Consider the following 12,844-nt stretch of genomic DNA (forward strand, 5'->3'; position numbering starts at 1 on the left):
GGACAAAAGGAACCTAACACTTTCCACAACTCCTCAAATGACAAATCCATTTAATCTCCCACCCATTAGTTCCATTCCACCTTCCTTTCAGCCTTTTCCATCGTGAATTTATTTTATTGCCCATACCACAATGTGACCATTTACCCAAATGACATAATCAAGTGCTCTCCAAACTATATGAGATAGTCACCTATCATACGTAATGGCAACTAAACACGAGGGTTGCGCTCGTTGCAGGACTTAACCCAACACCTTGTGGCATGAGCTAATGACAGCCAAACACCACCTATATCCATGTTTCAAGTATCAGTCTATACTCTCAAGCTCCTTTTCCATGGCCTCACGCCATTGGGGGTACCAAAGAGCCTCCTACCAACTGTCCATCTTAGAATGTGCTATTTAATCAGCTACAAACAATGAAGCAAATGAAACGTGAGATGCGAGCTGAAGGCAAATCTTTTAGGATCCTTTGGAGTGGAATCCAAAGGAAAGATCCCTGAACTTGCATGGTTTGTTGGTATCAATGAGGTAATGGGTCTTGCAGAGGGGAGGTGAAGAATTTGCAAGTGGTCCAAGAGCAGGTAGTAGACTCGGCTTAAAAGGCACTATCTCAATAGGAACAATGTGAGAAAAGGGCACAATATCTAATATTGAAGGCTGCACAATGTGCCTTTCATCCAATACTGCATCTCTCCTAACGATCACCTTTTTTGTATGAGGATCGAGCTCGAGGAGTAAGCTTGCCTATTTTCTTACCAAGGGTGTGCGTGTAAGCACGACTCCTAAAGACTCTAAAGTGGAAACCTATAGGCCAAGAGACAAAGAATGCCTCATACAGAGTCCTCTAAGAAAAACTACAGCTGGGCAGCGCTAGAGGATATACACTGAAGTGTTAACAACCTGGACCCAAAGGTGCCGAGGGAGCTCTGTTGCGAATGGCATAGAGCTTGCCATATTCACGATGGTTCAATTCTTATGCTTTACAACTCCATTCTGAGAGAGGGAGTTGGTAGAGATGAGGTGGTGGAAAATACCATGCTCCTATAGAAACTCAACAAACTCGTGGGAGGTGAACTCGCCCCCACTATCACTCCTCATGTATCCTACACAACGATTAGTCTAGTTATGCACCAACAACACCCAAGAAAAAAAATATGTGAATGCATCGGACTTATGCTTGAGAAAGTACACCCATATGTAACGAGAATGATCATCCAAAGTCAAAAAGAAGTACAATGTGCCATTCAAGGTGGTGATGGATATCGAACCACAAAGATTAAGACAAATCAATCTGAGGTGCCCCTCAGCTCAGTGTAGATCGTTGAGAAAATGGGGTACATTGTTGTTTTCTGAGTTGACACACTTTATAGACATCCTGCGATAGCTTCAGGCAAGGAAGGCCACAGACCATCTATTGATGTGACAACTCATAAAGAGAGTTGTGCCCTAAGCGAAAATACTAAAGATGCTTAGTGCTCATAGCCTCTTGTGTAGTGGCTAAAGCCTAGAAGTGGTGGAACTTAAGAGTCCTTAGCTATCAGCTCGAAAAGAAACTATGCCATGTGGTACATGCTGGTAGCCTACCTTATTTAGCATGTCAGTCTGTCATCTCCTGGTTGAGAGCTCCTATCAAATTCTGGGAAGAGACAACAGAGCTTTGTCAGTTTATTAAGAACAGTCGGCCAGTTTTGCTGGTCGCCAGCAGGTCGGCCAGCTTTGGGGAGATGGGTCTATATATAGTTGACCCCTAGTCATTCTTTTCTCACTCTCTTCTATAGGTCACAGCACACCTTGCTCTCATTCCTCTCCAACATTGGTGCTGCCACTCATTTCAGCCTGATCTGGTGCTCTCATTGACGCTTCAGTCTGTGTGCAGAGACTAATCAGTCCACATCTTTGTATTTAGCATACATTTCAGTCAACGCAGTATTTATTCCTTCATTCTCTGCTTTCTCACTCTATGTTTGTGTCTCTTCTTCCGTTGCGCGCTCTCACATGGTATCATCACCTAAGTGAGAACACAGATGTGAGATCTTCCGTTGAGACCGCCCGGGCTGCCCCAAAACATAGCCAAAATCACTTGTGTTTTTTGCATTCACACCCTTCCTGTGCACAGGCGACCCTCTCTGGAGGCAAGGCGGCAACATCCACAGCTATGCAACCTCATTCTAAGGCTTGGCAGCCCCATTAAGGTGGTAGTCATCATCATTTTTCCTTGGTGTTTGCTTCTCTACTCACGTCGCCCTCTTCTGTGGACCCGTCATCAACTTTACAATCCTTTCCCTCTACGAACACCATATTTCTTGGGCGTGTGCGGGATGTCTTACCAATTTTCAGGCTTTGATGACTCGGAGGAGGAGCTTCTTTCTCGACACTCCTCTAAGTGGAAACGTGACTATCGGGAGTTTCGTAATCGACGACAGGAGTCTCCTCGAACTCATCCTTCTTCTATCCATGTATCACAGAGGGTTCCATCTACAGTGAAGGCTCTATCGAAGAAGCCTCTCTTAGATGTTCATATGCCTTCTCTGATACCCTCTGTTCAAGTGCCCATCCTCCCTTCTTTACCCAAGGAAGATAAATTGGACAGTTCCAACTATTCCTTATGGTCGTGCAAGGTGGAGTGTATCCTCGACACTTTCGACCTACGGGTGCTTGTTTCTTCACCCATTGCTCGTCCCAAGGACCCTGATGATGGGGTCACCATGCAGCCTTATGAGATCGGCTCAACTCTCGAGCCCATTTCTTTCTCTTTATGAGTCTACAGGATTCTGCTCTTGTGCATGTTTGCAGGTTGCAGACTGCGGCGAAGTGTGGAAGAAGCTTGTATCTTTGTATGAACACAAGACGTTTGCCCATAAGATCTCCCTTGAGAAGAAGTTGTGGATGCTCAATCTTGATGATTCTCCTTCTATAAAGGAGCACATCACGAAGATGGAGGATATGAGGGGTGAGCTTGCCTCTCTTGGATGGAAGATCTCCTCTGAAGACATGGCTATGATTCTTTTGACTCAATTGTCATCTCCTCATTTCAATGTCTTCTACACGAGCCTTATCACCTTGAGGATCCACGAGAAACTCTTATGGGAGAAGCTTTCACCGCTTGTCTTGGAGCACGATGAGCGACTTAGAGAGGTGGGGGCCAATGGTTCTAGCTCCACCAAGGCTTTTACTACAGGTACAGGTAGGTACACCAAAGGGTGGGCTTTATACACTCACAGTCTTAGCTGCGTGGTCTTCTCACAAGCTTGGGCTGCTTTGGCATGCTCTTTATGGGCATCTGAACCTTGATGCGATATGACGGGCTTCTCGAAAGAAGGTGGTGGAGGGACTTCTAGATTTCCCTTCTATTTACACTTTGTGCCCTAGCTACTTGCGGGGCAAGCAACATAGGTAGCCTTGTCCCCAACTTGCCACTAGGAGGGCTTCTACGCTGCTGGAGTTGGTACATATTGCTCTTTGCGGACCTATGGGCACAGCCTCTCTTGGGAAGGCCAAGTATTTGATGTTGATTGTGGGCAACTTCAGTCACTATGCGTGGCCTTACTTTCTGGAGTATGGCGCACTCCCGATTCTACGAGTGGAAGGTGTTTGCAGAAACGCAGACTACTTCCAAAGTCCATGGTATACAAGTGAACCACGACGGCGGCCTTTGGGTTGAGGCTGCTAACACTACAGTATACATCCTCAACCAGTGCCCAACTGCGGCTCTTTCTTAGAAGAGCCCATATGAGGTATTCTTTGGCTCTCGGCTTATCACATCCCACTTGAGAGTCTTCGAGTGTCGTATATACACACATGCCTGATGATAAAATAGGGAAACTTCTTTTGTTAATTCATACTAGGCTAGACTTAGCTTACTCAGCCAACATTCTTAATTAGTATTTCACAGTACCTAGGATGTCACATTGGATTGCATATCTTCGTATATTGCATTATTTACGGTGTACTTATTCTTATGGCCTCACTTATGGTTCTAGTTTATGTTTACAGGGGTATACTAATTCTAATTGGGCAGGAGATCTTGACACCCGATGTTCCCATGGCGGCTACCTCTTCACATTGAGCACGGCTCCCATTTCTTGGTTTAGTCGCAAGCAAGAGACAGCGGTGGCTTCCACAGCCGAGGCTAAGTATAGGGCTCTCTTCAATGGCACCACCGAGGCCATCTACCTAAGGAGCTTACTAGCGGCGCTTCACTTCCCTTGTGACTCTCCCACCATTGTCTACTACGACAATCAGAGTGCCATTGCCCTTGCGGACAATCCGATCATCACACCACGGACGCAGCATGTGGAAGTCCACTTTCACTTTTCCAAAGTGCAAGTTAAGCTAGACACTATCCGCCTAAAGTTTATGCCTTCATCAGACAATTTTGCAAACATTTTGACCAAAGGGGTCAATCAACTAGTTCTTCTGTATCTTTTACCCAAGATTTGTTGAGCTAAAATATGCATTACTTGCTTGTTAGCCTCTTAAACAGCCCCAAAACACACTAAAAAATGCTCGTTAAGAGTGAAAACCCTAAAACGGGGAGTGGTTCGAGAGAGTTCAATGTAAACCCTGATTTGGGAGGCTCCAATCCACATCTATAAATAGACAAGCTGCCCACCATTCAGCCATTATCCTTGTTTGCAAGTTACACCAGCCCACACACCCTCTGTTGCTGTTGGCGCCCAGTTTCCAACCTCCATCTACTGTCCAGCCATCATCGATTGCAGCCACATTATCTTCAGCCTGTCCATTGCTGTAGGTGACAGCTCTCAGCTGCTGGCGACTGCTCTAGACTGTCCCAGACTGTTGTTCAACCTGCCATCCATCATCTCCAAGGTTAGCCAGCCTACGTTTTCAGCATTGCAGGCCCTAACACTCTCCGACACACCTTCTCCAGCTGTTGCCCTGCTGTTTACAGCACCTGTGCACAGTTTCCAGCTTCCAATCGGTGGTACATTGCTGCGTTTACCAGTTTCTAGCCTCCAAACTGCTGTGTTTTGGTGACCAGCCTGCTGACATTCACTATTCAGCACTCCTACACTCCAAATGGTGGTCACAGACTTGGGATCTGTCTCCAGTGGACGTCACACTCCGATATTGCTCTGCCCTTGAGCACACTGTACACTCTTACATTCATTACAGCATTCATTCACTTCAGAGTTGTGTTCTCACTCTCCCTTCTTCTGTTTGTGTTTGAGTTTCTATGTTTTTGTTTTGAGTTTTGCGTTTAGGGTTTGAGTTTTGCCCTCTGTGTCTGTGTCTATCTCTTTGTGTTTCTGTCGTGGTCGTACAACCTGTCCCCCCTCAATGCAAAACCTAGCAGTTTTCTTCACATGGTATCAGAGCCTGTGCTCTTGTAAAGAGTATCCAATTGATATTGTGGAGAGCTAGTCTTTGTGCGAGGCACACAATATGACTCATAGCCGGATCACAATGTCCCAAACACCTTCTTCTCTAGTTCCTATGATGTCTTATCAGGCTTCTCCATCATTCGAGGCCCTGAGACAGCATTATGGACTCGGTGAAGAGGATGACACTCCACTTCCACCTTCGCCGCCTTCTACTCCTATTCCAAATTTCACTAACATGACAGAGGAGGAATTTGAGGAGTACTATTGCAACAAGTACGGTGATGTTTACACCCCTCCTACCACATTCGGACCGGTTGGTGAGGCTGGCCACCTCTCCAATCATGAAGGACATACGACATTCGGAACGTCTGGTGATCCATCTTCATCATCTCAGCCAAGTCCAATGTCAAGTTTGTACAATTATTTTGTGTTGCATGAATCAAATCCCTCGCCTATTTCTTCTTTTGAGGTACAGGATCCGGATGGCTTTGCGTATGTGAACTTCAATAGAGGATGCTCACGAAGCAGACAGAATTCAGATACATCTACAGCTTCTATTTCATTTGAGCACATCACACACACTTCTCACTTCCCTCCCATCCCACCCTCTTCTATATCACACCTTGATCACCTCTCATCATCTTTTCGAAACCTTGGATTACACTCCACATCTGCATCACACCCCCTAGGGGTTGGATCTTCCATCTCCGCTCCTAACACCTCCTTCTCTACCCCATTCTCTACCTCTTTGCACCATGGTACTTCATTAGGGGGAATGCCACCCTTTAACATAGTGTCTCTCACCTTTCAGCACATGAGCACACCCATAACTCCTAGGTCAACTGTGATAGGCATTCCCCTCACTATCCCCAACTTCACATCTTACTTAACCACTCAAACGCAGGGTTTTCCATTCTCAACTTATGGTGCGTCTTCACACTCTCCTTGGGTTACACCTACGTAGGGATTCCCGTCTTTTGCTCCTCGTGTTCCCATCCTACCTCCTTGGGTTCCTCATGCAGCTACCATGCCCATGCCTAGTCAGCCCATCCCTACCTATGGATCCACCTTGAACACTACATATATGCCTGGTGGGCACATTGGGGCCCATTCCCAAGTGTACTCCACTCTCCCATCCTACCTCCACTACACTTTTTCACACTATCCATCTCCAAGCACTACCACTCCTGTTGCAATGGCCAAGAATGCCTTCACGGATAAGACATGTTTTAATGGGTCAAATTTCACCGCTTGATCTAATTTCATGCAACAAGTACTTGAGTCTCAGGGTCTTTGGGACCCCGGCATTAGTCTAGAGCCTATGCCAGACCCTCGACTAGCTCACCCTAACTACATCCGTCAATAGAGAGTCCACAATGCCACAGCCAATGTTGAGCTAATGCAGGGGTTGCTTCCTGAGCTTCACTCTCAGTTGCAACACTTCCCGCTCGCATCAGAGCGTTGGAGATTAATCACATGATTAAGTAAATATTGCACATGTGAGCTGTAATTAGGGTTAGAATAAAATTACGAGCCTGAGACCTGAGAAAATCACGAGATGTAAAAGGCAAAAGTTGTTATAAGCTATGCCGCATAGGTACTTGGTGGTTCTTGGTGCCAGTTGTTGGCCTGGGTCATTCATTTGGCCATAAGTGTTAGTTGGTGGCACTAGAGAAGTAGCGTTTAATGGTACCTAACACCAATCTGATGGTCAAAGATGGCGCAGAGACACTCAGGAAAATGGAATTTGCCTAGCCAATTTAATTATTGGTCAATCATATTATTTTTCAAAGCATTGAAATAATTATTAGATTAATTTTTAGTATTTAAGGACAGAAATTTAACATTTAATTATGGATAATGCTGGAAAACCATTTGGAAAGGCTGCCACTTGTCAAAAATGCCCATATAAAACTGAAAAAAGTCTATTAGAGACTGAAGAGAGGCATTTTTAGTGTATTTAGCCTGCAAGAGAGATGGAGGAGATGCTACTGATCTGATTTGCAACCATTGGAGGACTTTCTGAGGCAGTTAGGGGTAGAAGAAGACTGATCAACAGTAGGTGGCAGCATCTACAAGCTGTTGAGACAAGGCAACAACAATAAATGACTGATTTTCTTTAGTTATTTGTATCTACAAGCTGTTGAGACAGGGCAACAACAGTAAATGACTGATTTTCTTTAGTTCTTTGTATCTACAAGCTATTGAGACAGGGCAGCAATAGTAAATGACAGATTTTCTTCAATTCTTCGCAAAGAAAGTCTAAATTTTCTCTCTCCTCAAAATTTTCTCTCATCTCCCAACCTTTCTACAGCCTTGCTCTAAAGATTGCAACATAGAGATCACCAAAGGCTGAGAAATTCCAGATTTCTCTACTGTAAACCCTAATCTGCAACAAAAATTAGGGTTTACTAACAGCCTCAGGAAACGTGCCAAAAATTGGAAGCTCCAAGACTTGGATTTAACAAGGTTGAAGCTATTTTTAGCCTATTCAAGTGGAGGGACCAGTAAATGATTGAATTTAGGGAATTTTCCATCTCCATCAAAGAGGATGAAGGCCAATTAAGTGCCCGAATCAAGAGGCAAAATGAAGACTTGTTGGTCACTTTGGACAGCAAGGGGAGTTTGGATTGCGAAGGGGATTGGGAGAATCCCATTGTAAATCAACTTCTTCTTCAATAAAGCTAAAGAAATACCGAAAAAGGCGCCAATTTTGGGGCCAATCGGGTATACATTGTCCAAGATCAATAGGTAAATTTGTATTTTCAGATTTGCATTTATTGTTTGCTGTTGTAATTAAATTGTAATCAAGGATTTACCACCCATCCACGGAAGAAAGACTAGTTACAGACTGCATATGTTGAAGCCGGTCCTACACATACCTAACACAAAGCAAGAATGACTGAATAGTATCCTTCGGCTCACACTTCATCTGTTGGAGCTAACCATAAATGGTAACCACACGCATGGTTGAAGGGGCCTCGTACAATATCTAGAGCTTACCCATATCGCAGAAGAGGTCTCGTAAGAGGTGCCCACCAAAAGGACTTCTTTAGAGATGCAAAGAAAAACAGTAGAATAAACAATGGGCATCATCACTATGAGCAAAGCTTCTCTATAGCTGTCCTCGTCGAAAACAGTTGGAAGAGAAGTGGGACACTTAGAACGCTCACAAGCTCCCAAAACGACATTTCATAACCGCTTCTACACAAAACCATGCTTTCATAACAACACTCCATGTTAGGTAATGATGGTTGTGTAATTTGTCATCAATAGAACAACGAGGAGCCACCTATGGAGAATAAGAAGAGAAAATAAAGGAAAAAAAAGGAGAAGAGAGAGAGTAGAGCCAAAGCACAACACAAACTACACTCATGGAGTTCACACACAATGTAAGACAAGCTGATCACAAAAATAGCTAAATAATGATATCGCCCAGGCTAGAAAAAGTGTTGAATGCAATAAATGCAGCAGTTGTACAACAATCAACAAGAAACCATAGCAAGAAATGAAAACGCAGATGAGAGAAGGTGATAGCAATCAGAAAATTATCAGCAGGAGCAGTTCACAGACCTGTAATCAGCAGAAAACAGCACTCGAAAAGGAGATCCTGAAATCCAATACTATGTCAGAAGTGGATGCAGTAATGGAGGCATGAAAGAATGTTGAAAGACTGCTGAACACAAGATAGGAGAGAGAGAGAGAGAGAGAGAGAGAGAGAGAAGAGAAAATACAAGAACACTGCAAAAGAGAACTCAAAGATGTGGTCGGCAAATGGAATCCATATACCAAACACAAGATAGTCACATACAACAATGAGTCACTTGCTCCGTGGGCACTGGCACCAGTTCCCTCTCTCAACAGGGCATGCACTAGATTTGCAAGTGATGAATGATGAAGTGTGGAGGAGGAACGTGAATAAATAGGCCAAAAAGAATGCAAATAATGCATCAGGTCAGCCAGCATTTAACACTGGTCAGTGAACAATAAATGCCAAAATAATGCATCAGGTCGGCCAGCATTTAACACTGGTCAACCAGTAATAAATTGCAAAATAATCATCATACTAACCACTAAAAAATGCCTAATATACCCAGTAATGCATAGCCCACAGACTCAGACAAGAGCTGGCTAGAATATTAACATAACTGTGTCTATCCTTTTCAATGATAGTGACTAGACGGTTTTTGTTGACGCTTATGCAGCTATTTCCTTTGTTTAAGGCAATCTTGATGGCTCTTCAACTCACACTTGGGTGCTAGATATAGACCACACCCTTCACACTTCAACAACCTAGCAATTCATGCTTACCTCACTCTACCTCGAGGATTCAACTCAATTGGCTTGATGAATCCTTACCCAAACATGGCCATGGCTCAGGTCCTATTCTCCTAAAAGTTTTTGTTCTTGTTGTGTGGCCAAACATGCCCAAGGCATTAGTGAGACCAACCAAAAATTCAAAGTGGTCAAAGCAAGTCCCAATATCATCTTCTAAATGTTATGCACACTTCATAATTACCAAATCTCAAAATCAAACTTGCTGCACCAATGCAAGGGTAACAAGTTATCAATCTAAGGAGTTCATTATTAAATCAAGTTTACTACACCAAAACAAGGATAACAACTTGTCAATCTAAGGAATTTCATTGTTAGACTACTGTTGAGAGCATGGTAGTACACTCACAAATTGCATAGTACTTGTGTACCCTAAGAATGCATGATCCTACAAGGGAAACTTCATTGTTTTGTCTCTTGAGTTCAATTCTCATCGTGCCATGTGGTCAATAACTGTTCAAGGAAACTCCAAATTAATGACAAGCTTGATGCAAGGCTTCATTGGCTAGGGAGGGATCTTGTGTCCAATACTCTTGAGTTTTTATCCAACAAGTCCACCATCTAGGTCTAGATCAAAAACATATTGTACATACACAACTATGTGGTAGCACTTTATCAAGTATGAGTCTCAACTGTGATACAAAACAATATTGGCTCAAAACTACTAGCATTGCACCTGACCTATGAGGACAACAAATAGCCTAGGGCTTAGGGCTATATTTGGGCATTTTGGGCTTGTTAGCTAGGCACCTAGGCAGGGACATATGACCCCTATCTCTTTTGGCACCCCCATTTCATTTCCCATTTAGTGGATGTATAAACAAGCGTGTTTATATATTCATATCAATGTATTGTTTGTATGTGCTTAGTGTTGCTTATATCTTTTCCCTCTCTCTTCTTGTGTTCTCAATTACCTTCATGGAGCAAAACCCCGCGATGCAATTGCCTCTCACCATTGCCTTCACTACTCCTAGAGGGCAGGGGCAATCTTACCTCAGCTATTTTGATTAGGGTATACATACCCATAATTAAAGCCTATGAGACATTAAAAGCATATCCAGCCAAGATTTATGCCTATTTAATGTTGCATGTATTTATATATCCAGCAAGAGCGAACAAGAACATAATCAACATTTTGAGAGAGTGTTGGACTGAATTGTAAATCATACCTCTCCAATAATTTCCGCTGATGACACACCAGTTTCTTCCTTGAGCTCCCTTATAGCAGCTGCTCTGGGCTCTTCGTCTTCCTCAACTCCTCCCTTGGTGGATTGTCAGAAAGAGAATATTAATTCAATACGAGTGTATTTATGCTGATGTAATTGACTTCAATAGGTTTTCGTAAGCCAGGCTACCTGTGGCATCTGCCAACAATCGGGTAAATCCACACGCCTTGCTATAAAAACCTGACACAAGATTGCAGAATATAAATTCCTGACAGTTGTATGTAAGCTTTGAGACATCTATGCGGATGTTGATGTGAGTACTACTAAAGGCATTGAGCAGTGCGGATGCATTGAAAGCAAGATCAACATCAAATTGGTGAAATATCTACGAGAACGTTGACAAGCATCCGAGGAGTTAGACCTAGTAAACAGAGAAGCAAAGGACTTGTGATAGTACAGAAGCGATCAGAGGAGCAAACCTGGTTGTTGGAATTGACGAGGCAGACGCCAACATTGGGGCGGTAGCCAGGGGGAGGGCCGTCGGGCGCGATGGACATGAAGACGAGCAGGGGAGGGGTTTGGAGCCTAGGCGTGCGCAAGGTGTGGAAGGGAGAAGAAGGGTTGATAAGGCAACAAGAAGAATATAAAGGAGGAGAAGAAGAAGAAGGGAGAAAAGAAGTTTGGAGAGACCGGTGATGGCGAGATGGAGAGCAGGCGCTGCTGTTAGTGCTGGTGGAGAGAGAAAGCAGGGAGCCACGCGCGATGGTGACCATCAGCATCTTCTTCGTGGACTCGGCTTCATCATAACCAATGCACCGTCTCTCTCTGTCTCCGACCTGTACAGAGATCGCACGTGCCTTCTTTTCATGAGCACGTGTTCCGGTGGTCGCAATACCTTGGGACAAGAAAAGGACCCTTACAGTGCTGCCACACGTTTATAGACCCTGCTTCAAGCTTGCATTTCAAAGTAACTTAGTAACGGTGACTCTAGCAAACTTGACTTATTTGACATCTTAACGGTCCGGCAAGTTTGCGTGATCGCACTCTTACCTACATACTTCGATAGTGGACACTAAAATTTTGGAAGCTTTTATAATGTTCGCCTTCCTTCTTGAGTTGGTTGGATCATGAATTCCTTGATGGTGAAGATTCCACTTCCAACCCATAAGGCCACATGTTCAACCCTTTGTGCTACTCACTCATCCGCCAATGTAATCTTTAAGTTACACTACGGTAAGGTGTCTTAGCCACCCAAGAACTAGTGTGCCCAAATTAAACAAGTGTATAAAGTCTATTTTCATTTTATATCCATCCAAACTAGTCTGGGGCCATGATTTTTTTTCGAACAGCTCATTGATGCTTTGCCGCCCTCCAAGAGTTGGGCAAACAAGTGTGCAAACACCCTAAGAGCATGGTATGCAAACATCGAAATAGAGAAAAAACATTTGACACATCTACTCATGTGCCTCACACATGAGGTCTTCAAGATCAACTATAGTAGAAGCAAAAAGTTGAATTGCAATAAGTCAACAACCAAAGTATGCACACATGAAGTTTCAAAGTCGAGCAAAAAGGTGAACTCCATCACGGATTGCCAACGTACATAGCAAACTATAATCTTACCAGTGTTATCACCATGCCAATAAAAACTATGGCTAATAGACCAACACAAGTTTTCACGTGATGGTAATCAAGTTCTAGATCATTTAATTGAAGCTTGACTATCACATAAGAAAAGCAATCACCGTGATAACGTTTTTGGGGTTGCAATAGGTCATGTGCAAGACCTATCAACCCGTTAGTGATGCAATCATTATAGTTCCTTTGCCCCATAGTGTGCACTACAACAATTTCCCTAGGCTTGATCATTTTTATGTGAATGAATATGATATTGTTATCAATAAAGATATTTACAAATGCATCATAAAGATGCAATGAGATTAATACCCAAAGCAATTAGTGATCACAAGCTGCTTGTAGGATCTCGTAGGTAACTAT

General features: G+C 43.6%; 1 protein-coding gene across 1 annotated transcript in view; it reads right to left on the bottom strand.

Annotated features, from left to right (window-relative positions):
• The window catches only part of LOC148020272 (nudix hydrolase 25-like), a 28,443-nt gene extending 16,794 nt beyond the window's left edge, over window positions 1–11,649 (bottom strand). Inside the window, exons 1-3 of the mRNA XM_087700936.1 lie at window positions 11,326–11,649; window positions 11,036–11,086; window positions 10,850–10,942 (exon numbers count right to left, since the gene is read on the bottom strand). Of these exons, the coding sequence (XP_087557062.1) occupies window positions 10,850–10,942; window positions 11,036–11,086; window positions 11,326–11,625 (444 nt within the window). The 5' untranslated portion in view covers window positions 11,626–11,649. The remainder of the gene's footprint in view (window positions 1–10,849; window positions 10,943–11,035; window positions 11,087–11,325) is intronic.
• Between the last annotated feature and the right edge of the window lie 1,195 nt (window positions 11,650–12,844).

The sequence above is a fragment of the Lygodium microphyllum genome, chromosome 19 (assembly GCF_053477565.2).
Source record: "Lygodium microphyllum isolate KBCC chromosome 19, Lygodium_microphyllum_v1.1.10, whole genome shotgun sequence".
Taxonomy (NCBI): Eukaryota; Viridiplantae; Streptophyta; class Polypodiopsida; order Schizaeales; family Lygodiaceae; genus Lygodium; species Lygodium microphyllum.